Raw genomic sequence first — 27,633 nt, 5'->3', positions numbered from 1 at the left:
TCTTCCAATAATTCTGGCATTATATTTTGAATATCTAGATTTGTGCAAATTTCGGCCATTTTAAAAATTGAACTTGCACAAAATTTGAAAAATTACACACAACTTTGAAGCACCTTTAATAATCCACAACACCTATACTACTCATAATAGGTACGAGTAGGTCCAATTTCATTTAAGCAGAATAAGTAACAAAAAATTGGTGTGCACAAATAAAAACATGAAGATTTAAATAAAAAGATAAGAATTGAAGACTATTTTTAAATTTTGATTTTTTTCGATCCAACTGTAAGAATAGATATGTAGTATATTAAAATTATTGTTCAAGACATGCAGCGAACTTTAAGCTTCAAATATCTCAAGAAGGAAGCCTCGTAGAGATTTTTAACAAGAGACCTTTTTTCCTTAAAAAATGTAGGAAAACACAAGTTTAGTCATAAATAAATTTTATACCGGGTGATGAAAAAGTTATGCCCTTTTAAAGAGGGTTCATCGAGCGCTGACAACGCCCTCTACATTGTGCATCGAAAATGTAAACGGATTTTGATTTCTTATCCCCAAAAACCGCCCGATACGACATTTTCTGTAGATAGCAGCATTACCAACCAAGATATGAATTTTTTTGCTTTTTTTTGTTTCCACTTTGACGCCCTGTATTTCGAAAACCGTCCACTTTTGGACTAAGGTAAATTGGGTTAAATCGTCATGTTTTGACCTCAGAAATCTGTGGTAGAATTTTGTACAGACCTTTTAGAGACACCCTGTATATATATATATATATATATATATATATAATATAGTGTAACTAAAGTATAGTATAGTATATTATCTGATATCAATCCAGTTACGTATGTGACCACCCGAATTCGTGTTTATAGTGATAGAAAGCAGTATGATCTGAAAAAGGACAGGAGCATCCGTTCAATACTCAAAAGAAAGAGTATAATGAGTATTAATATGTTACAGGGGGAAGAACTTTATTTTGTATATGCGAACGTAGGATTCTAGAGCCTGTCCTGTGTGAAAGGGCTTTTGATCCACAAAGCCCTAATTCAGATTAATGCACTGTGTGGTAATAATTACACGAAGTGTCTGCAATACAAACTCGATGTTGTGTGTGTTTTTCAAGTTGTATATATATTATCTTGAAGAACGCCTAGACTCAATGTCATATCAAGAATATGAAATTGGTAGGTCCCATTTAAAGAAATTCAGGTTTTATGACCAAGAAGGATAGCAAGATGATTCACAGACATATGTCTATACATTGAAGGTTGTGATGTATATGTGGACGAATCACCTATGTTGTTGAAGCACTGATATGACGGTTGTTAGAAGAAATCTGCAACAAATATTCTAGAAGGTCTCCTAGTGTAACTCCTAGCAGCTTGAAGAATTTAGATCGATATTTAAAAGTTTTAATGCAAAAAACAATCAGAAATATTGAAGATAATTTTAATTGTTTAGCAAAAAGAAAACAAATTCGAAAGATTAACCCAGTGACCCAAATACGAGATTGAGATAGTTGAAGAACGCAGAAGCTACGGACTGGAGACATACCGAATTTACGTGGATATCAAACTACTACACAAACAAATCATTTATTTGGATTTGATATCGATACACAGAGTTGTGATAGAACGGTAATATTTTTCTTCCTTCCTTCAATAATGATTATTAATCCCATATTATTCAGTAATACCTAATTAATGTTTTCTTTGAGCCAATAATGAGAATTACAGACAGCACTGCTCTGGGTAATTCCGCATTTTCCAGGAAGAAAATGGCAAACAAAGATATTATTTACGTTTGTTCTATGACCCTATTAACACTTGGAATAAACGCAAACACGCTTAGTGTTGGCAATAATAATGGTTTGCTTAAATATTGTTTCTAACACTCAACTTGAATAAATGTTAAAGCAAATATTTACTCAAAGAAAATACATACCTAATTTTCGCGTAAGTACTCAATTCAGACAAACTTATTACGTCTCACCTTGCATCTCAGTGAGAAATAATAATTAACCATTTATGGTTAATTATGATATGCATAAATATTAATCTACAAATTAATAGCTTTGTTGACATTGGTTGACACGAAACTTGTTTACATTACGATGTTACATGGATTTTAATGGCGAAAAATATGATGGAATATGAACGTGAATATAAATGTGTTGTCTTAATGCAAAAATTCATTATGGATTACGTATCTAGAGCATTAATTGACACGTGCAGGAACTAGCACGTGCTCCCAACGTTCCCTTTACCCTTCATACACAGGCGTTCTGGCATCAATTTATTCCTCGTGCCTTCGTGAACAAACGTTTTAGAAATTGCTGGAATACCGACCTCAATTTGAGAGCAGTTCAGATGCAATGCACATTAACTTTGATATATTAATATGACTTTGTCGTCAGAAAATATATATTATTCAATCTTATAACAAATCGCGGGCCGCCATGGAATGCCGATGTTTTTCCTCTGTATACAGGATGCTACAATCGCGGAAATGTATAGGAATTTTCTGAACCTATTAAGGAAATTTCCTGATAAGCTGCCAAAAAAACATTTTTTACTGGTTTTTACTTTTTAATATGTCTCCACAGCAGATTGCAATAATTGTTCTTTTTTCAAAGAATGATTAATGGATCTTTGCCTAAATCATTCAAGTTATGCAGAATGAACATTTCCTTCTGTAGCATTTACATTTTATATGTTAAAAGTAACTTCGCAACTTATATAAATTTGTTGCAAAAATGTCTTAACAGTATCAACAAAAAAGATCATTTAAAAACCATTAAAAATTGATTAAAATGATGTTTGTTTTTTTATTCTAATAAATAGACAGTTTTCATAATCTAAACCAGTAACCAAACGAGTTTCATTCGCAACTTAGTTACAAATAAGACAAATAACAAGTAATGTAATGTAATTTATGCCTGTTTTTTATAATTCCTTCGTTGTGCAGAAAAATTTTTTAAAAAACTGGGATATCGGGACTTTAAAATTATGAAAAAGAATTTCATATATGTTTAAAAATCAGGAAAAGATTTTCCGATAAAATTATTTTTTCAACAGAAAACATATAAGCAACCCATTAGGTACGGACGTAAGTCTATTGTCAGAGTAGTCTACACTTCTTATTAGAGTTTTTAATTACGTGTGTGTGTAACTATTATTACCTAAGAATTCTATTCATGAGTGCTTCCCGGAAACATCAATTTACCCATATTGCTAATTAGTACTGCTTTCTAGTTAATTGTGCTTCATTTGGCGATAAAGTTGCTAAGATTAATTATGTTTGTAATTGCGTCACAGATCAAAAGCGAGTTGATGTCGTGAAGAACGATATAAAGGTCTGAAGGTTTTAACGTAGGAAATTTGCAATTAACGATGAATAAATAAAGATATCACAGATACAATGCAGTAATAGACTCATATTTGTAGTAAACATTAACAACAAATTAAAAAATTCAAAAAGATATAGGGTCCATTTATATTCATTGGAGTGATAATAAATAAGAATCCTTGAGGCCTTGATACAATAAGGTATTTCCTTTCCTGTAATAGCTTAGGTATGGGTCACAATCCTTCTGTTTTATATACAGAGTGGTCATTTATGCGGTCTCGGAAGATTACGGCTAAACAATTTAATATTTTGAATTTCTTGAGAAAAATAAATGTAAGTTTCATTAAGGTTTACTTGTCCTAAATCTTAAGGATTTCGAAATAATTAAGTTTTTTTAAAAAAATCATGCAATTTTAAAAACTTTGTTTTGAAGGAAGTTTAAACTGGAGTAAATCGAAATTCATACCAAACCTTAGATATGAGACGTATTTTATGCCAGAATTATTAAAATTGAAATATCTCATACAGTGCGTCCAAAAAATAACATGAAAATTGCATTCTTTTTGAAAGGAAATAACTTGCTTAATTTAAATAGAACACCCCATATTTTATTACTCGAAATAAGAGATAAACATATGACTAATCAAAAATCGTTACACCTACCACCTTTTCTTAAATCTTATTTTTCGAAGAAAACCTGTACATTTTAGTATAGGAAGGTGTAACGATTTTTGATTAGTCATATGTTTATCTCTTATTTCGAGTAATAAAATATGGGGTGTTCTATTTAAATTAAGCAAGTTATTTCCTTTCAAAAAGAATGCAATTTTCATGTTATTTTTTGGACGCACTGTATGAGATATTTCAATTTTAATAATTCTGGCATAAAATACGTCTCATATCTAAGGTTTGGTATGAATTTCGATTTACTCCAGTTTAAACTTCCTTCAAAACAAAGTTTTTAAAATTGCATGATTTTTTTAAAAAAACTTAATTATTTCGAAATCCTTAAGATTTAGGACAAGTAAACCTTAATGAAACTTACATTTATTTTTCTCAAGAAATTCAAAATATTAAATTGTTTAGCCGTAATCTTCCGAGACCGCACTAAATGACCACTCTGTATATTTCAATGATAGCTTAGGAAGCAAGTTTTGCTGATTTAAAAAATACAGTAACTTTTATATATTTATATCTGCATTAATCTACTGTCTGATTTGGTCCATAAATTTGTACAATTAGAAAATTTTCATTTTTTGGATGAACCAAAAACGTTCACACCCTAAATATTCTAATAAAAAAACCAAAACTAATCTTGTTTTCATACATTTTTGAATTGATTCCAGATCCCAATGTTTAGATTTTGGAACAATATTTCATTAAAAAAAATTGTAGGAAAAATATGAACTAACTCGAATTAACCTTTTAACGAAACCCCCCATAGTCATCCGTGTTTCTCATAGTGTTGATTTCTAACAGCAATTGAAGCAATTGTTTCAATCAATAATTGTTGCAACTTTCTTTTTATAGGCCATGGGATAGATTTCTCATTAAGTTTCAAGTGTGTCAAATGCGTTTTAAAATAGAAATCTGCACCATAACCTAATTTCCAAGTTGCATAGCTAAATTTAAACTTACTTATATAAATCAAACGCAAGCGAGCATTAATAGGTTTGCGTCCGAAAACGAGAAATAATAGTCTAGTTACAACAACTCCACTTTTTATATATCTTCATAAAAAAAACACTAGGTAAATCACCAGACAATATTTTACATCTTAAGTAGATACATTAACAAAACATGCTGTCTATGCTGCAAACGATAAAACTTTTTGCCAACATTACTTCAAAATTATTGTTTTGTTTATGTGCAAATTTCTATTGCTGCTTCTAAAAATAAAATAAAAGAAATATGTTAAATTTTCATTTAACTAAAGTTCTCTAAGACTTCATTTTGTTGACTGAAGTTAATTCGGGTTGGATCAGGTTAATTTCCTTGGTGCAAATGACCTGCTAATATGCGAGGATAGTCGCAGAAGTACCGGACCTAACACTCAAAGAAAAAAAAAATGAAAAAGATTACATTATTTTTAAACATAGTCTCCTTTTGAGATTAATACTCTTTTCTCAGCGATGTTTTTTGGCTTATTTACCCTCTTTAGAGTAAAAATCTTCGGCATCAACTTCACATTCCACCTCTTCACCATTGGTAATCTCTTTCCACCAAGCCATTTTTTCAAGTTTGGAAATAAAAAAGTTTGGAAATAAAAAATAATCTAAAGGGACTAAATCTGGTCAATGGGGTGGTTGAGGAGTATTTTGAAACCAAGTCCATTGATTTTCGCCATCGCGATGACAGAAGTGTGGACTGGTGCATTGCTGCGAAAATTTCCCAAACACTTCCTTAAAACATTCTTACGGCACTGTTTTTGTCGTTTTACGCACAAGTTCCTCATATCAAATTGTTCGGTCAAAATGCAATGTCCAGCACTTCTTGAAATGCCCATCATGTTTGATAACTCGCGCAGTTTTAGCCGACGATTTTCCAGTACAATTTTGTGGCTTTTCTCCACATAATGTGGAGCGGTCAAATCTGGAATGTCATTGGATCGACTAGTGCGGAGTTTGTCTTGGCACCTGGTACGACCGCATTTAAACGCTTTTACCAATTATTTTATAGTTGCTAACGAAGGAGCAAATTCCTCCTGAGTAGAATCTAACTCCGCTTCGATGTTGAATGAGCTAAAACCTTTCAAATGAAAGTATTAAATCACGTGTCGATGACTAATTTTTTCCATGTTCAAAACCTCTAAAAGCGTTCACCAAAACGGCTCCAAAACAATCCCAAATCGGCATAGCACCATCAAAATTTAGACATAAGATTTTTTAAGTTCAGTCTTTGTAATATACAAAAATTTTTGTCAAAAAAATGGCCATCTATATGTCAGATCGGGCACTTCTGGAACTATCCTCGTATGTTTAATCTCAGGTTAAAACAAACGTTGGAAAATCCAGAGGAGCAACAGACTAGATACATGAAAATTATTTTAAGCCCGCTTTTTAATATCAGTGTTTTATCACAAAAAAAACGACTTAGATTTGTTTGGAATGTTCCGAGTGTTTCATATTTTCAACGGCTATAAAATATCAACACGGCTTCACCTCGTGGATCTAGCTTTTAAGCCAATTTGTAAATACGAAAAACTAATGGATTTGCGTAAAAGTTACACATGTGTACATAAAAAAATTGTACCAGAATTTTGTGGGTAATTGGTTTAGGCGTGTTTACTTTTTAGTTCTAAGAGAATGACGTTAATGAGGGCATTAAAATTGGATAGAGTGAGATATTATTTAAGGTGCGTCTATTTAATTAGAACCAAATGTTTCGATAGTGTTCTCCACAAATTTCGGTCTATTAATCAGTTTTTATAAGAAAGAGGTCAGAACATCGTTTTTCCATTAAAATCTTACGGATGCTTCTTTTTGTTTGTTTGGAATATAAATTTCTTAGAATCAATATTAATGCTACGAAAACATTTTTCGAAAATATAATAAAAAGTTTCAAACAATAATAATGTACACCAACAAGTAAATATTTGAAAGTGTAATACTTTAAATTTACATTTCGAAAATAAAGATAAATTCGTTTTGTTGACGCCTTTATGTCTGGCGTGGTAGATAAGGAAATTATCTGTAGAAGTTTGCAACCTTTGCTTTAAAGCAATTAAAATACATATTATAGATATGTAGGTATGTAATTAATTTAAGTAGAAAAGTATTCTGTGCAAATTATAGGACAAGTAAAAACTTTAAATTTTAATACCTAGGAATTGGAGATTACACACGTTCAATTTTTTGTTCGATATTATTATAAATACATCATGTAAGAATTTATTTCATAAACATGTTTATTGTTTGAAAGTTGGAAAACCTAGTCATTATTGTTATATTCAGCTATTGCGTATTTTTCAACAAAATTATATATTGGATTTAGTGATAACTTCAGAATTTTGCTGTTCTTCGGTCAGTAACAATAACTTTAGAAAGCTAACACTAATATCTAAAATGCGGCAATAAAATTTCTTCAGTAAACCGAATACATAGAATGAAGATTTCATATTTCGAATTAATTTCTTTTTCTAGTAAAAAAAAAAAACGGTAAACCGATCACATAGACTCTTTAAATCATAAAACTGTCCAGAAACAAAGTTAGGAATAGACAAACGATTTTTCTCTCGATTCTATTTCAAAACTGGATCAAAATAATTAATATATTATAAGCAGAATTAATTTAAAGCTCTGAAATCCGGTCTAAATGCAACTTGATTACAGATGACTTCACACCTCCCATTCGTTCTTTCTCTGTCAATTAAAAGCAGTTTAAAATGGGTCAACACAACAGTAGAAGTATATCAAATAGATCCGTACCATGCCATCGAAAATCTGCTTTAAGTAAATGTAACACCCAGTATTCATTTTCGTTGCTCCGCTTATGCTGCGCTGGCACTATTAACAAATAAGAACTAGTGCTAGTAATAGCTACTAACATAACAAGTAATATCAAAAACTTTCTATTGGCGGAAGAGTTATTTAAAAAAATTATTCAGCACAATTAAACAATATATTTGCCTATTTGTTTCTTTGACAGAACGTTTCAGAAATGGACTTCCCGGTAAGATTATAGATCAGATTAATCCACAGAAGAATAAAAAAAATATATCAACTTTTCTCAATAAGATCAAATCGGATTAGATAATGTTTCGGAGGTGATTTTTCTAAGATGACTTTTGGGTTAGATACAATTTTTTACAATTATTTGCTAAAGTTAGTTCAGGTTAGTCGTAATTCCCCTATATACAGGGTTATTCACGCTATACGGCTCGGAATATTGTGGCCAAAATACGAGGTTTTCTAAAAATTTTTCTTTTGGGTTATATGGGGATCTATTATGGCTACTTTTTAAAATTATTTTCATATTATACAGGGTGTCCCAAAAGTGCTAAAAGTATCAAAGTTGTGTTTTTTTAAATGGAACCCCTTGTATATTGTTGCATTTTTGGATTCTCCGATCAAAATAAATGTGTGTTTTAATAAGGTTTACAATACCTAGCACTTACGGTTTTTGAAATAATTTAAATTTTGTAAAAATTTGGCCTAATTTTCATGTTTTAACCACTTAAGCAATATTTAAGTTATGTAAGCGTAATTTACAGTGTAGTGTAATAATGGATCATACTTTATATCCCAATCTTGAAAAACTTGCCAGCTTATACAGGGTGTGCACACCAAGAGCGTCTCGGGGTATTACGTCCTTATTAATAATTTGATCGAAAATTGTTTTTAGAGGTGTATGTAGGACCTTACAAGGTATATTTTAAAAATATTTTCATTTATACAGGATGTATATAAAAAAAAGATACATCTCAAACATGTTTTTTTTAATGGAACACCCTATATTTTATTACATATTTGGAATTATAAGTAGAAAATAGTACAAGTTTGTATAACACACATTGGGTCTAAAACAATCGCTTCTCGAGAAATTTTAGAAAATATAAAAATGCAAAAGTAAAGAAAATTTTTTTTGCTAGGTGAAAAAAGTTACTTGGCTACTATTTTTTTACTATTACTTTTTAAGTACAAACTAATCTTCAAACTAGAATGAATTATTTACCAAACTGATATACAGGGTAACCAAAAAGAATGGTCAAATTTTACTCCCTTATAATTTAGCATAACTTTCTTATTTCAAATGGAATATATACATTTTTATGTATTACTTAGAATCACTAATTAATTCCCTTTCAATTGATACTATAGTGTTCTATACCTATTTTTTACCGTTTTCCCTTAATATGAAATTTTATTTAATTTTCAATAATAACATTAAATAATACAAATTATGCCTTGGGTTGTTTGCTATGATTATTAAAGAAAGCTGATTGTAGAGGACGAATTTTAAAAGTATTTATTACAGTTTAACAGATTCCCAAAAAAAATTTTAATTTACAGTAAATGTTCGAAATGATGGCCATCATTTTCAATACATAATTGAATACGTTTTTGAAAAGAAAATTTCACCTTTGATAACATGTCTGGTGTTATTTCTTTGAATGCATTTTGAATTCAAATTTTCATGTCCTCCTTTGTTGTTGGTAGTAATTTGTAGACTACATCTTTGATGTAGCCCCACATAAAAAAATCCATACTGGTAAGATCAGGCGATCTTGCGGGCCACAACTGAGGACCAATTCGCCCAATTCATCTTCGGGGAAACGTAGTGTTGAGAAATTCTCTCACATCTCTATGAAAATGTGCGGGTGCTCCATCTAACTGAAACCATATTTTTCTTTTAATTGTTAATGGTATTTCTTCCAATAATTCTTCAAGTCTATTTTCAATAAAGTCTTTGAACACTTGTCCAGTTAAATTGCCTTCAAAAAAGTAAGGTCCTATAACGGAAGTATTTAAAATTCCATTCCACACATTAAGGAACCATCTATGCTGTCGATTGATATATGTATATATGTATACGACTTTCAGTAATCGATTTGGTAAATATTTCCCAATTTCAAGCAGGAAAATCTTGCCAGACACAATTTGCAATTTTTAGATTTTTGCTTATCTAGGTGACCTAATGGCGATGATCTTTTTTTTTTTAATTTTTGCGTCGGCCGGTCAATAACTGGTTATTAACTAGAAAAGGATTTTGAAAATGATGCAACACACAAATATTCGTTATTTGCTACACGGAAAACTTGCAAGTAAAGCAGGGGAATATCTTCCCTAAAAATCCACAAGTCAGAGGTTATAAAACAAAATTCAAATAGTTAATCATCAAATGAGCGCGATTAATTGGAACAAACAACAAACAAAATTACTTCCTATCCAACAACTTTTTATCATTGAAACACAAAGGTCAAGGTCATTGAGCGAGCCACAAATCCATTATGAAACCTGTGTTCCATTACTTATCAGAGCAAATGGGGTTCCGATTAAAGATATCACTATCATGGTGCGTTATCGCAATTATTGCAGAAATGTGCTTTTTTAGCTGATAAATTCTACCATTAGACACGAATTTTCTCATTCCATGTTAGTTGCCTCCACGTCTCAATGGTGATAGTGTTGGCACTTTTACCTTTTATTGTATCGGTTTGTTGTTGCTGTGGACTTTAGTGAATATCATGGGAATGCTAAACAAGTAAATAATTCTGCAGTTTATATTATTTCTTTTGCATGAAACTCTGTAATTTTCACCCGCATATCTCTGTTCTTCATAAGCCCGATGTGATCTAATTTCCTGTGTATCATTTCAGGGATACCTATGTTCCTTTTTTAGGTTTCAATCACGCGATCACAAAACGTAAATTTTGTAGTTTGCAAAGAAATTGTACCTTGGTGAATTGATTCAGAATAATTTGCATAATGGACTTTTCAAGCCGTTTAACGCAGTAGTGGTTCAATAATGTGGTCTTCAAGTTCCAAATACTTTGTTTTTGGGAACTTACGGCCGAGTAGTCACCCTGCGATTTTTTAATATATTTTATCAGAAACAGAGGTCTTTTCCCATTTGAACACGTTTTAGCTTACCGGCAGCACTGATAACCTTATCATTCCATGGTTAAAATAAATAAGGATGTGTTTCTGCTTATATTAAAGTCTGTTAAACTTACTAATCCCCGGCGTATTTTAACAAAACAATTAAAGTTAGTAATTCACAGAATCCACAAATATCGGAATAAGATGTGGAGATTAAGCCAGCATTGGATTAAAATGCCGAAACCTGCAGCGCTATTAAAATGTATATTCAAAAGTCATGATATCACGGAGTGCTCGCATGATAACAATCTTGATTATCGTTATTCCAATTTCTGTCGATATTAATTTTATTCAAATTGTCTCATTAAAATTCATCATCAGTTCTCTATACCTTTCAATCATGTACTAGGTGATTCCAAGAAATCTCCAATAATTTCTGAAAAGTTTCCCTGGCGGCTATAGATGTGCTTAATAATGTTGAAATAATATTCACACAAATTGCTGTAATTTCCTGTAGACGACCTTTAGAAGTTTTGTAATTCTTATTTTTGCTATATATTAAATAGCTACGATAAATTATGTTAAAATGTGCTTTTTAGCGACTCTGTGTACCATCCTTCATAAACATTCCCCGAGTGTTGTAAATTAAAATACATTGGTATGGTTTTATTACATAAAATGTGGACTTTGAACATGCCACATGTGAAACAAGCATGAACACGCTGGAAATAAATTGAGCGGGTATTAAAAGCCGATTGAGATCTCGAATTTTGAACTCCAATCCGCGTAATGAACTTTAGATGACAAATGAAAAACGATTTCCTGAAATAATATGCATGCGAAAATCGCATTAATGGGGGAAAACCGGTATAAGAATGAGTAGCGTGTTTTTGGCAAAGTAGATGGTGATATTTCATTTGTATCACTATTAATGCTGGAAAATGATTTCATTATGGAATGGTTTTTTGTTTTTGAATGCCAATGTGACGAGGATAACTTTTTGGCAGAGTTCATCAGATTTTCTAATAAATCCAAAAAATCCGGTTTGAAGTTCAATTCCATTAAATTTCATTCTAGAAACTCTATTTTCATCACTGGTTTCTTGTTAATTCGTCAGAGTATCCGGATATGAACAATGTACCTGACCTGAAAATTTGTTGAGATTCACCGTATTCAATCGACCTTTTAAGAGGTTTGAGGAAAAAATTTCTAGGCCTAAATCCACATCAAGTGTACAACTATAATCGAGGTGGTTACTTTGAAATCAAGTTCTGATGGAAAAATAACAATTATCCTATTAAAACTGTGTAGTAAAAGTGCCCCCTATGTAAATAGCCAATCGAGAGTGGCGTATGGAGTTAAGGTCTGAAGTAACCTAACTGTTTTTAACGAACTAAAATTCTTTTACTTCTTCGTCGCACCAAACTTTTTGTTGTGATGATGACTTCAATTTTCCATAAACCACCACCAGATAGGCATGAAAGTGACTTGATGCTCCCCATTTTTCTGTTTCATTCCCTGGTTCTAGGCTTTAATGCCGGAGAACCTCCCAAAGAGGTTCCTTTTATATAAGTAAATCTTAATTCTCGCTTGGACTCGTAGATAGCAGGGAGGACTTATGATTTGGCAATTCAGTCTTATGTATTTAATAATGCAAAACACTTTGAATGAGCTTAATGAATTATGTCAATATCATGGTTAGTATATTTAGAAATTCTCTCTCCATCGAAATTATTGAAACTAACTACAATCTATTAATTATAGTCGTTTGTCCTTAATCGTTAATTGAGTTTTCGATCTAGCTCAGTGTGGACTATGAGAAATTGAGAAAAAATCATCCAAAACTATCCTATCCAACAAATCACAACTTATAATGAAATTGTCCTAAGATATTGGTGCAAATCGTCTTGAGGCGAATTGGGTCAGGAATTTAATTTCATCTGTTAAGACTGGAGTAATCAATAAATCCTTCGACGCTCGTTTAGTTTTTGTGTATAATTAATTTATACACGTGAGATTTAGTTAGTTTTTTTAATAAAACTTCGAAAGTTTTTGAAGAACTCTTTGCTGTCAAGAATCAAGCCCAGAAATGGATCCAGATATAACCCGTCATAAGCACCCCTGAACGCATATCCCTTTTTTCTTAAGAGAATTAATAACCGATATTTCAGCCTTTTTCCCACGGTTACCACACCCTTCATCATTTTCCTCTCACCTAAGCGAAAAGAGTTCATGAACAACCATCTATCGTTTTCTCACGCTTGTGTTAAAAGAAACTTACAACCAACCCTCTATCATTTTCAGATAATATTAATGATTTTAACATTAAAAAGGAATGCTCATATGTATGTTTAGGTTTAGTCTAAACCATATTCTGACATTTTTTTAAATTTAGTTAGCTTGCGAAAATGTCTAATTATGTTTTGTTTATGTTCAGTTCACGCTTAAAAACAAATCAGATTTCTTTTAGGAAGATAGTAACATCTTACAATTAGGCTCATACACGTTTGAATACTCGTTTAGTGTCCAATATAGATGCGCTCACGTTTAAGTAGTTTCTCGAAATTATTGTATCACGAAATCAATAAACCATGATTAAAATAGTAAAGGTTGTTGATGAATTTCGCACGGAATAGTGTCTCTGAGGATGCAAACTCAAACGTGATGTTCAGTCCAACATCATCTTGGCTGCTACTTTGTGGTAGCCTGATATTGTGACCACAAAGAGAATGAAATAAAGTGATTCTCGAGTCGCACCACACATAGTTCCTCAACTTTAATTCAAATTTGGTCGTTCCATTTGAATCTCACAACCTCTAATACCTCAAACTGATTTTTTTTCGTGGGGTTAATTAAAGACAAAACATACCAATTTTGGGTCCCAAAAACATACCATTCGCCGACTAAGATCGTTTATGAACTATAGTAATCAGAGGCCAGTTTTGAATCTGAGGAATAAAAAGTTCCCAGGGCTGACATCAATATCGCCAAAGTCCTTGATAATGACGATAGTAGTATTAGTTGTTAATTGCACTTGCTTCTGCGTAAAGGCCAAAAATCAAAAAACCCAAATGGATTTTAATGTATTTCAAAAAAATCGTTCTAATGACCAGATTCAAGACTTTGTACTCTCCAAGTGAAATGCAGCACTGCGTTCCTTATTCCTCAAAAACTGATCTGGATTTTAGGAATACCGAACTACGAGAATAGTTCCAGAAGTACCCGACCTAATGTACAGAGTGTTAGTGAAATAAGTTTCATAAATTTAACCAATGATTAAGAACATCATTTTAAACAAACAAGTTCTGTGTAACAAGGGTCGTAAATACAACCACTTCCCTAGAAAATTAGAAAAACATGTTTTGATAATTGGTAACGTCACATCGTGTTTATTTTATTTTAATACCTCCTTAAGTAGCCGTATAAACTTAATATGGTGCATTTACATGGGTTTTTCGGGTTCAATAGGTTTTATGGTTAAAATGTAAACATTAAGTGATTCTTATTTTATTATTTTAAAAAACCGCTTACTTTTAAACTATTCTAGTCATCTCTAATTAGTATAATACGTTACGTTAAATATTTTACACCATTAATATCTCTTTTAAAAACACAAATTTGTTATTGGTTTTACTACATTAAATGTTTGAAATATCCACCATTTGCGTCCATGCATGTACAATAGTGTTTTAACCAATACTCCTGTACATGATCAAAGATCCTTGGGATATTCCTAATATGATCAGCGGCAGCAAAAATAGGTTGTCATAGCTGATTTTCATCTTATATTTCAGCAACGTAGACCAAATTTTTCATGAAACCCCCAAAGAAAAAATCAAAGGTCTAAGATTCAGATATCTGGCAGGCCAATGCCAATGCCAATGATAGGGATCATTCGTTCCTATCCACCTTTTTTCGAAATTATGATTTAAGTATTCGACAACTGGACGCGAAGAATACATTTTCACGTGAATATTGTTAATAACTCGAAATAAATTCATGTACAACTCGCTCAAATTAACTTTGAGAATGAGGTGTTGCGTAATGACAAAGAAAGCACTTGAACGAAAAACGAGGTTACATTAAAATATTAAAAATATGAAACAAACATACAGTCCATGACAAATGTAAAAATTAAGGGCGGTTTTATCATGCTCCTTCTAATGGGCTCTACTTATCCATGGTGCCAGGACACTTTGTGCAGGATAATATGGCAGATAAGATAGGATAAAATGTAGATGACCGCAGAGTAACGCGACGCAGATAGCTACATAATTGTGATATTGGCACGGTAAATACGCCTACCTGTATATCGCGCATCCCGATACTTTCTTACTTCACCCGCAAAGTTAACTTAGGCGACTCTTCAAAGGGTCAGGTTTCCAGGGTTCGGTGCGGTGTTGCCGCTTAAGGTTACTTTTACTTTTTAAGTCGTATTGTTAGTTTTAATGAAATTTAAAATTATTTTAACAATGTAAATGCTGAATAATTAAAATTTTTTGTTACACATCGAACAATCAACATCTGTGAAGTAGGTTTCTCAACATTTTATTCAATTTTTAAGCTTCCCGCAGCTTTTCGGTAACCAACTTAAAACATTTTTTTAACTATTAGATTTTCGACCCCTGTTGTAAGGAACTTTTTTGTATAAAATGATGTTCTTAATCATTTGTTAAATATGCGAAACTTACTTCACTAACATCCGGTATAGATGACGATTTTTTGTTAAAAATTTCCGTATATTAGAAAGACTTAACCTTAACAAGCTTATGCTTAAAGATTGAGGGTACTACACTAATTAGTGTTTGTTTTAGAGCCGTTTTTAGTTAACGCTTTTAGAGATTTTGAGCATGGAAAAAATTAGTCATCGATACGTGATTCAATACTTTCATTTGAAAGGTTTTAGCCCATTCAACATCGAAGCGGAGTTAGATTCTACTCAGGAGGAATTTGCTCCTTCGTTAGCAACTATAAAATAATTGGTAAAAGCGTTTAAATGCGGTCGTACCAGGTGCCAAGACGAACACCACACTGGTCGACCCAATCGCATTCCAGATTTGACCTCTCCTGATATTGTGGTGAAAATCCACAAAACATCCTAGAACATCGTAAAATTGCGCGAGTTATCAGACATGATAGGCATTTGATAAAAAGTATTGGACATCATAGTTTGACTGAACGATTGGATATTAAATATGATATGCGCAAGATGAACAAAAAAGCGCCGTCATGATGTTTCCAGTGAGTGTTTGGCAAAGTTTCCCAGTAATAAAGCCAAATTTTTGCGTCGATTCATAACAATAGATGAAACATGAGTCCATCATTGCACACCTCAGACGAAAGAGCAGTCAAAGCAATGAACTCAAAGCAGAAATAGGGTCCAAAGGGGGCGAAAACAGTTCCATCTGCAGTAAAGGTGATGGCGTTATTTTTTTGAGGTGCACGTGGGATAATTTTTATTAACTATTTCGCTAAGCAAAAACTAATAAACAAACAATATTATTCAAATTTATTGCAGCGTTTGAGCAAGAAATCAGGAAAAAGCGACCGCATTTAGCAAAAAGGAAAGTCTTGTTTCATCAAGACAACGCACCTGTCCACACTTCCGTCATCGCGATGGCCAAAATCATTTGACTTAGTTTCAAACCTTTCCTCAACCACTCTATTGACCAAATTTAGTACCCCTTTAGATTATTTTCAATTTCCAAACTTGAAAAAATGGCTCGGTGGGAAGAGATTTACTAATAATGAAGGAGTGGAGTGCAAAGTTGATGCCTATTTTGAAAAATTTGAAGCTTCTTATTATAAACAGGGTATAGATGCCATAAAACCATTGCTGAGAAAAGTGTGTTAATCTGAAAGGAAATTATGTTGAGAAATAACGAAGTATTTTCCATTTTTTTTCTTTAAGTGTAAAGTCGGGTACTTCTGGAACTATGCTTGTACTTGGTCAGGAGATTACTTCAGATTATTAATATGTATTTTTTTAGATACACATAAAGCCTCGTCAAATCAAAGCTTAAGATGTATCATTTACAAAACTCTAAGATAGAGCCACAAACTTGTCAGGTTTTTAGCATTTAAAACCCGTCCCTGGAGCCGCATTTCTGCGAACCCCCCATCGCGGACCATGACCAGGTCATACTACGGATTTTAGAACGCGACATGGGATTCCAAATATAAAAAAGTAAAAGTGAAAATCAACTTCAGACCAGTTTAGACCGTGTGTTGTGTTCGGCAACGCTCTAAACTTATCCATCGATAGCTACGCGCAGCGCTGTTTAGTGGCATCTCCTTCCTGCGTGATCGTGAAACACCCATCGAATTCGCCCATTTGCAATTTTTATTAGCGTTAACAACTTGGTTTAAACAATGTGCTGATACCAGATAAAGTTCATTCAAATCATCAGGAAATTGCGTATACTCTCTGCATAGGTCAAATACCGACAGTGGGCTACTCCTGGGACTATCCTTTCAGTCGTGAGATCGTGATTTTGATAAAGATGAAATTGTAAGTGAATATGTTATTAATTGATTTATTTCATAAAGTTTTTCTGTTGTAATGACAATTTGAATTGGGTTTTAACTGTTGCTAAGTAATTAAAGGTTTCATTATTTAACTCAAAAGCTTTCATCCGCATATGATTTGTTATGCTCATTCTACTTCACATTTCGAAAAAGATAACTCTCTCCTTCATGCGTTGAGGATGTGGCATGTTTCCGACACGTGTGCTGGAAGATTATTTTGAGACTCATGGCAACAAACTATTTAGAACAATGAATTAAGTGTGAATGCGGTAAATATGAGTAATTGAGCGTCAAATCATTGTTTTCTGAAGGTTTTATTCAGAGTTTTGTCTCATGATTCCTCTTTGTACTTTCTTTGTAGTGTGATCTTAGTGTATATTAATTTCCTGCCATCTTGGCTTTAGCCTTAGCTAACTATCTAAACCGTCTTGAGATTTAGAGTATGTAGGTCATCGTTCTCAACTAGTTCCATTAAGATACACGATATTTATTTAAATTGATTGTTTTTTGTTGTCGAAAAATTTTACTTTCGTTTTCCAATTTATGGTTAACACAAATTTTGTGTCCGGATTTTCCAGAGTTTTATATCAACAATGAATTTAAAAGTTTAGTTGCAAAGACAGATAAATTAGGAACGATTGTTTTTAAAACTTTCAAAGTGAATCGAAGCTCTTCCCCTGCAATGTTTCGCATAAGCGCGTAATGGCAGTGTTACATTGTTATTACGTAAAAAAATTTATCAGATCGCACAAATTCAGTATTTGTGTACCAAATACGAAATTTCATTTGTGGTTTTCTGATATCTATTGTCCATATAGTGGGAAAAACTGTATCTTAAATAAAAAAATCGTTTGTTCTTGTAATATGAAATTGTTTCTATTAAAAACCACTCAATTATGACTTAACTTAAACAATTGGAAACTATATTATATAAATTAATTATAATTTGTTTTAAAAATTCTTAGAAACACTTTTTCATGGTTTTGAGTAATTTAAATCCATTGTTCAAATTTAATTAAAATTCTGTAATCTTTATCAATTATTTGTTTGTAGTTGAAACTATCTACCATTTATGATTATCAAAAAATAGATTCCAGACATGAGTTCCATCTTTTATTAGTATCCGAATTTAACTCGAAATAACTTGAATTAATCAAATTTGTCAATTTAATTAAATAATAAGCATGAGTGCGTGAAAAAAATTCTGAACTTATGCAATTACCATTTTTATGTTAATTAGTTCACGACACTCCTATACATTTCAAACATCAAAGTTGACCCTAACTAATTAAGTAAACAAATTGATATGCATCTTGGCAACTCCAGCTCAGGATATACTGCAGATTTCGCAAGAAAATTATTAACTGAAGAACCATTTTTCTTAAAATTATCAGATTTTTATATGTAAATCCAAGCTTAAGTCTTTGTAAAGGGGCATATATATTTTATATAGTTATTAGTTAATCCTCATTTAGCTGATTCCAATGATGTAAGGTTTTAAATATTTATCTCTTTTAGTTCTCTATAAAATTAATTCCAAATTGTTTCTAAACGCCCTTGAATATTTTGAAGGTCACGTCCCCCTAATAAAAATAATAAGAGAGCTTCTAAGAACCAGCTAAATCCGGAATTCCCGAAATGGTAGCACATTCCAAACATTCCACTATCAAGTGTTTTAGTGCTAGTTCAAGAGAATATCTTATTTAATAAAAAGATAGCCCAGAAGGGAAGTAAGTCAATCGGTCACCACAAATGAGACAGAATACGAAGACGTCGAAACGAAAGCCAGATAAAGACGTTAATACACCTAATAAAAGATTAATCCTTGATGTCGCATCAATCACATCATATATCCATCTTTGTCTCGAATTGCCCGATAATACGAGTCAGAGAGGAATAGATTTTTTCCTAGATATTTCTTTCGTTTATTTCATTATAACCTCAAAAACGTTTTTTTTTTTGTTTTTACAAAAAGATTGTTATTATTTTATTTATAATGGAATGTCCTTAAAATAGTTGAAAACTGTGTTTCGGCATAATGACTACCTGCAAACTTGATAGTTATTACCCTATATACCTCATTACACTCGTAAAGTGTCTAGGGTAATATTTAAAGTATCCTCATATCTCTTCAAACAACTTTCCAGAACCAGAATTCTGTACAACGTACGTTAACAGAATCATACAATATTCCACTGTATGTTTAGGCCATGTTTCCGGCCAACATAGTAGACATCTATAATGTTGAGGAGTATTTTAAGTATTGTAATCCAGTGAAGTTTATGAAACTCTAAATTTTACCTTCGTACTGTCGACCTGCAGGCCATTTTGATTCCTTTCTAGTCCTGTTAAGCTTTGCCCGGTCTGTAGGTATCATTATGTCTGATCACTAACATTCCTTTTGACTAAGGGGTGCCTCAGACTGAAGTTTTATTATTTGGTGGACTCGTTTGATTTTGAGCAACTTGTGCTCAAAGCAGTAAGGTAAACAATTTTAAATTATGTCTAAGCCTTGGGGGATATATATAAAGAAGCCAAGTACGAATGAAACTAATATATCTGATTTCCTGGGGTCTTATACATCAAAATTTCAGTGATACTGTGTGTTCAATACTTTTATTAATGTTCTGGGAAATGCATACTTTCAGAATTTTCTTGAAAGGACCTACAGAGTAAGGTGTAAAGAGCAAAATAGATTCGTGTAATTTGATGAAAATCGGCAATACATACGTATGTGATTACCTTAACTTTCTCAATAAACATAGCAATCATACCAATTTGTTGGACTTTTTGAACGAATATAACATTTCAAGAGAGCACTCTATCTGTAAACAAGGAAAAAAACAATTGATAGCATGAGTAATTCATTTTTTAATCCCTCTATTGCAGCGTGAAAAATAATAAGTAAATATAGAAATGTAAAAAAAAAGTAGGAATGAAAACTTTACAAAATCTCCAAGTAAATTCAGTAACTATTTCTGGGGTAATTTAGTCTAGACATTGTCCATATATTGTTATTAACACTAAGTTCTAAAATTGTCTTACTAAGATATTAATAAAATACTAAAATATACTTACTCTACATAACACTTTTAGGTTAAAAAGTACTCATTAGTGTTCCACCTACGTATTACTATACATCACACCAAGATGAATATTAATAGTCTAAATAAAATTTAAAAATAGAATACATAGAAAAAGTAATTTGTAACGCTTGAACCTGGTTACTACTAAATGTATATCTATAGATAAAATTAGATTATGACTTCAGAATAAAAATTAGGAGTAGGTACTTCGATTTTCCATTGGAAAATTTATTCACACAAAAGGTGTAAATCCTAATATTCGATAGGCCAAGGATGTAGCTAGCTGAAAATGTTTCTCGTATTCAGATATCCTTCTTCTAAGATATTTAACTTCAAATATGAACGTCAAATTTTTATTCCTGATTTCTATAAGCTCTTGACCTTTCTTCCAATAAATAGCCTTTTTTAGGTCAACCTCTTATTTACATCTCGATCATGGCCTTTAATTAACATTTGAAAAAACAAGGTCCTCGATCATGTACTTATTTATACATTATTATTACAGACTTATGTATATTGGTTGCTTTGTATGAGTAGTCCTATATTTTTTAATTATCGCCATTTTTCTGTTCAATTTTTTAAATCGTTTTTCGTTTGTTTCAGACTTAACATTATGCCCACCAAACCGAAAAATAAGCCCAAAACAGCCCAAAGTCCCAAGGAATCGTTAGACGCCGAAGTCGGTTCCATTCACGAAGAACTCGAAGTACCTGTTAGTACCTAATCCTTAAAGTTTCTAATGTGTTTCTAATGTGAAATTGTTTATAAAATATACACATAAGTTTTTATTCTTAAAAAATAATGACGTAATTGTACTAGAGTAATTTATTAACGATTGCTTTAACCCCTTTTTTTGTTTTTAGCAACACATTGTTTTCCTTCTTCCAGGTGGCATCGGAACTAATTTTCCGCAAAATATGGAACATCAAGAGGTTCCTCCATACGATTAAAAAGAGGGACCTCCTGGATAGTCCAGAGTTTAGATGTTCCGTAAATGGTGTCACCACTTTCTGGAACGTATCTGTCCGATTTTGGAAAGGTAGGATTTTTTGTTTTTAGAAATTTTCACCTCCGCTTGTAATTCAGGTATTAGTTAAATTAGAAAAATCTTATAAAAAGTTTTGTTGATGTAGTGTCTCTTTGAAACATTGAGAACCCTGAAAATCATCGAAATGGAACTAAGAGATCCGTAATTAATAGTGCGAGGTAAAGCGTATCAAATCGGATATTGCCTTGCTGTTAAATACCAAATTTATTTCGACACTGATGATAATTTAGCTGAGTTTGTTGCAATTGATAAAAAAATTTAATATGGCTGTCATGGGACTAATCATGTCTCAATCAATCAATAATCAAATCATATATTTTCTCAAATACCACGAAATTCGAAATCGCTAATTATAGCATTAATGGGAAAAAGCCTAATGTAATTAATTTCACACTTATAGAACTTGGCGTGTTTTTTTGGTAGAAAAATAAATCTAAAATAGTCATACAATTTTGACCAACATTCCTAATTGATTCACGTTCCTAACGATACCAAAGGAAATTACAATGATGAAATATCGATTTCAGAATACACTAATTATATTTCTCATATGGTGCTACTGTCTAGATTTTTTGCAATTGTCGTGACTTCGAAACTAATCAATAAAGTATCTGTTTTGACCTTCTGGCGGTGCTGGTAATAAGCACTTTATGTAACCAACATTGCTATGGGCAATTTAAATAACAGAGGCTGTTTCTATGCAGAACAGTTTTGGAATAGGAATTGCGTCAACGTTTATATTACAAAAGGGAATTTTATAGGGGAAACTACATTGTAGGCGATTTTAGAAATACAATTTCTAGGCAGTTATGCCACATTGCGCGATAATGTGCGTTAAATGTTTAATTGTTTTTGCCAAAATATAAATTTGAGTATAAAATATTGCAATCATAAATAAGTGTAAGCCAATCTACTTCCTCACATTGTGAAATTTGAACTTTTTAACCTTATGTTTTTGCAGAAGACTAAACATATCGATTATTTTTAATGACGTTCCGATGTAGCTAGTAACAAGACAACGCTTAATAAAATTTTTATTGCTCAATCCGTTCCTGAAATCACAAAATTGCACAAGTGGAATCTCAGTAATCAATTGTAGCGTACATAGTATTTCACAATTTGACCACGTCATTGGAACTCGAAACCAGTAAGATACACAAGGTCGGTAAAATTATGGCAAAGATGCGCAATTAGATCCTCAGTAAAATGCTATTTTGAGATCGTACAAATTTCGAACGACTTCAAATAAATCAAGGAAAATCCGAAGTTTTCGGGAATAATTACCTTTCTAGTATTTTTACTAACGAAAAGAGCTAAATATATGAAACAAAAAAAAACTTATAATAGAATAAGATCAAGACAAGCTGATTGAAGATATTTTCCGTATATTAAGCATTTGTTACAGACTCTTGGATTTTTGTTAATTTATCCCCCCTCCCCCCTCCTAAAAAAAGCGAACAACTGTGGGCATTCCACTAAAATCGCTCCACTACATTTTTGGGCCAAATACCCCTATAGGTAATTTTGTCCATGTAAGATTTGGCCTCAGACAAAACTCGTAAGAAATTACGGCGACGTTACTTCCACTCAATTTTGCATCCATGGATTAGTGTCTCGTTTGTCAAAACAGGGTGGCAAAACTATTTAAAACAAGGCTCTATTCTCTTCTCCTACATCAGTGATTCCACAATTATCCAGACTCACTCTGCACAAACATGAAAAATTGAAAGTAGTTGAACGAGGTTTATAAATGTTTCTTTAATGTAGGATTATACCTCATCAAAACACAGTACCCAAATGGATTGATTGTACTTAGGCAAAATATTCCCAATGAAATAAATCCATATCGAACTAATGTATATGAATGTAAAACTCCCAAGTTACCAAGGTTTGGAGGAACCTGAGGCTCTCAAGGCCTGAAGGAAATAATAAAAATCACCGAAAACTTGGCGAGTTTGGAGTTTTCATCTCAGATATTTCTAAACTTCTATCGTAGCATCCCGCCATGTAATTTTTTATCGTAGTTTACATACTCCAAACCGCACTTCCCAGTCGTACTTAATGAAATTCTCAAATGACTGTTGTAGAATTTTCTGAATATCTGCATAAGCAAAATAAACTTTTTATAGAGTTTTTGACATTGAAATGAGCAGAAAAATTTGTACTTGAAAAAATTATGCACTTGGATCAAAAAAATATTGTGAGGAAGCAGTCAGCATTGTTCAATAATAGTTTTTTCTTTCGAAAATTCAGTGTAGCCTTGTTTGTTTATAATTTTTCGGAAAAACCTTACTTTAAGAGGTTTTTCCAAGGGAAACTCACTCTGCATTCGAAAAGTGGTTTTTGCCGATTAAATTACATACTGACCTAATAACAGATAAAACCAAATTTGCTGGACAGCAACTGATATACACTTTTCGTATCTAAATAGTTTTCAACATTGAAATATTTGTCTCGTATTGAATATTTGAATAGTGCCAAATTTGTAGAATTAGCTTAATTTTGATGCTGGCTGTGCCTTCCATATAAATGAACCATCTTTACGTTTCAAGACCTCTGAACTTAAACATATCGTTTGAGGCTATTTTGAAAGTCGCCTACTTCTCATAAGGATCTAAATTTGAAGCTTTGTTAAACATAAAAATTCTCATAATACTGAAAGTTTATTTGAAAAAAAGTGTTCATCGTTAATCAACTTTTCATCAAAATAGCAACTTACAAGTTCGCTTGTAACTTGCTGCTTGGATGGTTAGGCCATTTTTAACTTTTCATCTTATCATTAAAATGTTACAAAGACTTTTAGAATAACAATATAAACTGGCTACTACATATAAAATATTACATACACTTATTAACTTACACTTACACTTATGAATCAAAGCATTTCGTTCGTAATTTTATTTAAAACATCAAAAAATCATAAATAGTAAGGCGACCAGCGCTAATTAAAAGTATAAATCATCATCTTGTCGGGTTACCTAATGGTCATTGATAGTTCCTACCGCCTGCAGGGGCCACAGCAACAGTCGTCACTGGAATAGCTATCACAATCGCTCGAACTATATGAACTGGAATCGGAATAATTACAGCATCCAAAGCTTGTTCTGCGACATCTTGTAGATTTTTTTGCCGAAGATTGAACTTTTTTTGGTTTGACTCCACAGTTCCTTGGAGACACAGACTCCTTCTTTGTGGCTGGTTTTTTGGTCGTAGTGCTCTTCTTCGTTGTCGTCTTTTTGGCCGGTTTTTTCACAGTCTTGCAAGTTTTGCAACCAGGCATTGTGAAATGTTGCAAAATGTTAGCTGCAAATAGAAATTTAGGTCAGAATCGGAATTTGAAAAAACAAAATTGCAAAATTGCTATCTTGAAATTAAATTCTTAGATAGGAAGCTTTATTTAAGGTAATAAAATTGACTAAAAAATGTAAATTTAAATGAGTACTAATGCATTTTTAACTGTAAATATTTTATGTCTAAGAAAAAGCAGCTATAAGCTTTTAAATAAAATTATATTAAATGTTCTTACCAGTAAACAATTTTTAAAATAGACGCAAATGTCTGATTCTGACTATGGTTGAGAAATAAATAGCTCGGTTCCAAAGTGGTTCTACTGTTAATATCCCTATAAGTAAAAACGAAAAAAAAACTAACATGATGGAGTTTACAATATTTAAAACTACTAAATTGAGACAAAAAATGTTTTCAGGTACCTTATCTCCAGTGAATTTTACCAATTTTGGTCAAAAATATGAAACTAAAATATATACGTGTGTAGTTTCAGAAGAAAATTTATTAGGGAAATTTTAGAAGTTGTGTATCAAATATTTTAAAATGAACTGGAAACTATTAATTAAAAGTGTATAAAATTAATAGTGTTTAATTTTTACTCAACTAAATTCTCATGAATGATGCATTAAGTTTCAGTTATAAATCATGTTATGTGCCCGAGCAATGCAATTTAATTTTTTAAGTTATTCAAATTATCCATTTTCCGTATAATAACATGAAGTGAAAGTATCTACTTACAAACTATAATTTTTCATTGCTAAGTCATGTTTGTACCAAAAAATTCAATAGTAATTTATACAAATTACACTTTGAAAACACAATATTACTATTCATTACGCGTGTTTTAAGTGTTAATGAATCATATTTTTATGCATCTAAAATAATTTATTATTATCTGAAGAATGTGCAAATTCGTTTTTTTTTAAATAAGCTTCGAAATTTACTATTTTTGTCCACATAATATGCCAGACTTTTTCCCGTTAGTTCAGGATACTTTGGTTGTTCATTACGAGCCTAATGTATTAATTTAAAATAAGTCTTCCAAAACTAACAGTTTCGAAAAAATTCAATTTTTAGCAGAAAAATTCTTCTAATAGTAATAAGAATAACGGACTCTGAAGACCCAACATCAACATAAAAATATCCTAAGCGGTTTAATTAAATTGACCTTACACCCAATTACACCCAAAACTACGTAACTTAAGCACCACAAACGCTCTGACGCAATTAAAACTTATTTAAATTTAAAACGACCGACCCTTGGTCATTCCCTCTCGTTTTTTTATTCCAGGTGCAAATGGCAAAAAAGTAACTAACCCCTTGGTGATATGCCTAAATCTCACTGGGTGCGAAACAGAAGAAACTGGCCAAGCGCGTATTAGGTTCCAATTTGGGGTTTTCGACGCCCACATCAAACACTGGGAATGCTGCCCTATTTCCAGTGTAGTTCTCAATCTGCAGAATACTAAAGAACTCTTATCTGTGGGGTACAAGAGTTTGAGTATCATGGATAGACACATAGACAGTGGTACGTTTTTCGTAATATAGACTCCCACAAGCTTTTTTCTGGTATAGACGATGTTAATGTTTATAGTTTTTAACAAACGTTTTTCTTTAGTTAAAGATGTAAGGATAATGGTGAAGATTCAGATAATTCAAAGTGATGAAGAGGTGCACAGTTTATCTCAAGATATGGCGAGGTTGATGGCGATTGAAGAAAGCAAAGATACGATGATTGAGAGCTACTGTGATTCTGAGAACAAGGACTGCCACAATTCCCCTTTAACTGCTCACAGTTGGATTGTGAAAACTAGAAGCGAGAAATTGGCCAAAAGACTGGAAACTCATAGTAGTGATAAAAATAAGGTAGGGTGACTCTAAATTCTACTTAAAAACTGTGTATTAGTTACCGATACTTGCAGAACGTAAAATACTTACTGTCTCTTCCGGAATATTCTTATGGTGTGGTAAATGAGCTAATACGCTATATTTACACGGACAAGGTGGATTGTGCCGACAAATACGCAGCCAAATTGTTGCCTATTAGTACAATATACAATTTACAAGGTAAGATTTTTATTAGGATCAATATAAGTGTCCTGTTAATTTTGTCAAGAAGATAATTTCCATGGAGTTTTTTGTCTTATCGGCAACTTCGCTTTCAGTGTTTCTATCTAGTTGGCAAAGTTGGCAGGAGTATGGTACATTTGTATTTAAAAAAATAAATACAGTATGCGCTCGATTATGTGAACTAATTCAAACCGAGGGTGTTCATAACATCAAATTGTTCATATAATCAAAAGTATTTTATTTTCATGTTATGTACTTATTACATTTTACTAAAATATTGTGTAATATGTTTTTGGACTTTCTTCGCTGCCAAATTATTTTGCAGTGCTTTGTCTCGACACTTTCGTAGCACCAACAAGTCGTTAACTTCGAATATGTTTCTTTCCGCCCAGCGAATAACCGTATTAAATGCATCCAAAGCTTCTGATGAAGTTACGTCAGTTTTCTCTTGGTGAGCTTCATCTTGATCTTCATTGCTTTCCCAATCGTCATCATTAATGTTGCTTTGTGGCTCTTCCTCCAAATCCTCGTTCAATCTTTGATTCTCATCTTTAGAATAAACTACTTGTTGGTCAAGTTCCTTCAGTAAACTTACAACTTCCAGCTCCGGCTCTTTAGTCTCACTTTTATATCGTTCCTTCAATATACTAAGGGGAATATCCTCTTCAGAATCTTCCTCGTTGTTACTTCCTTCAAAGTTGAGAATGTTTACAAAGCACTT

The 27,633-nt window shown here is 32.2% G+C and overlaps 1 protein-coding gene and 1 long non-coding RNA gene across 6 annotated transcripts in view; one reads left to right on the top strand and one right to left on the bottom strand.

Annotated features, from left to right (window-relative positions):
• Positions 1-27,633, top strand: part of LOC136338854 (speckle-type POZ protein B-like) — a 38,937-nt gene that overhangs the window by 8,863 nt on the left and 2,441 nt on the right. The window contains exons 1-6 of one of the 3 annotated variants that reach the window (XM_066281620.1): positions 10,409-10,554; positions 21,110-21,218; positions 21,395-21,545; positions 26,134-26,370; positions 26,461-26,708; positions 26,765-26,909. In XM_066281620.1, the coding sequence (XP_066137717.1) occupies positions 10,538-10,554; positions 21,110-21,218; positions 21,395-21,545; positions 26,134-26,370; positions 26,461-26,708; positions 26,765-26,909 (907 nt within the window). In that variant the 5' untranslated portion in view covers positions 10,409-10,537. Of the gene's footprint in view, positions 1-10,408; positions 10,555-17,058; positions 17,404-21,109; positions 21,219-21,394; positions 21,546-26,133; positions 26,371-26,460; positions 26,709-26,764; positions 26,910-27,633 lie in introns of those variants that run through there. The other 2 variants (XM_066281621.1, XM_066281622.1) reach the window with 2 other exon arrangements.
• Positions 24,205-26,034, bottom strand: LOC136338885 (uncharacterized). Of its 3 annotated transcripts, none has more exons than XR_010732027.1 (3): positions 26,016-26,034; positions 25,081-25,176; positions 24,205-24,857 (listed from the first exon to the last, which is right to left on the bottom strand). It is a non-coding gene; the product is annotated as an uncharacterized lncRNA (long non-coding RNA). The 3 variants fall into 3 exon arrangements; XR_010732026.1 differs by lacking the exon at positions 26,016-26,034 and adding an exon at positions 25,265-25,283; XR_010732025.1 differs by lacking the exon at positions 26,016-26,034 and having other exon boundaries at positions 25,081-25,364.

This window comes from Euwallacea fornicatus, chromosome 4 (genome assembly GCF_040115645.1).
Source record: "Euwallacea fornicatus isolate EFF26 chromosome 4, ASM4011564v1, whole genome shotgun sequence".
NCBI lineage: Eukaryota > Metazoa > Arthropoda > Insecta > Coleoptera > Curculionidae > Euwallacea > Euwallacea fornicatus.
Note: the sequence above shows the minus strand (reverse complement) of the source record. Positions and strands in the feature narration are given on the sequence as shown.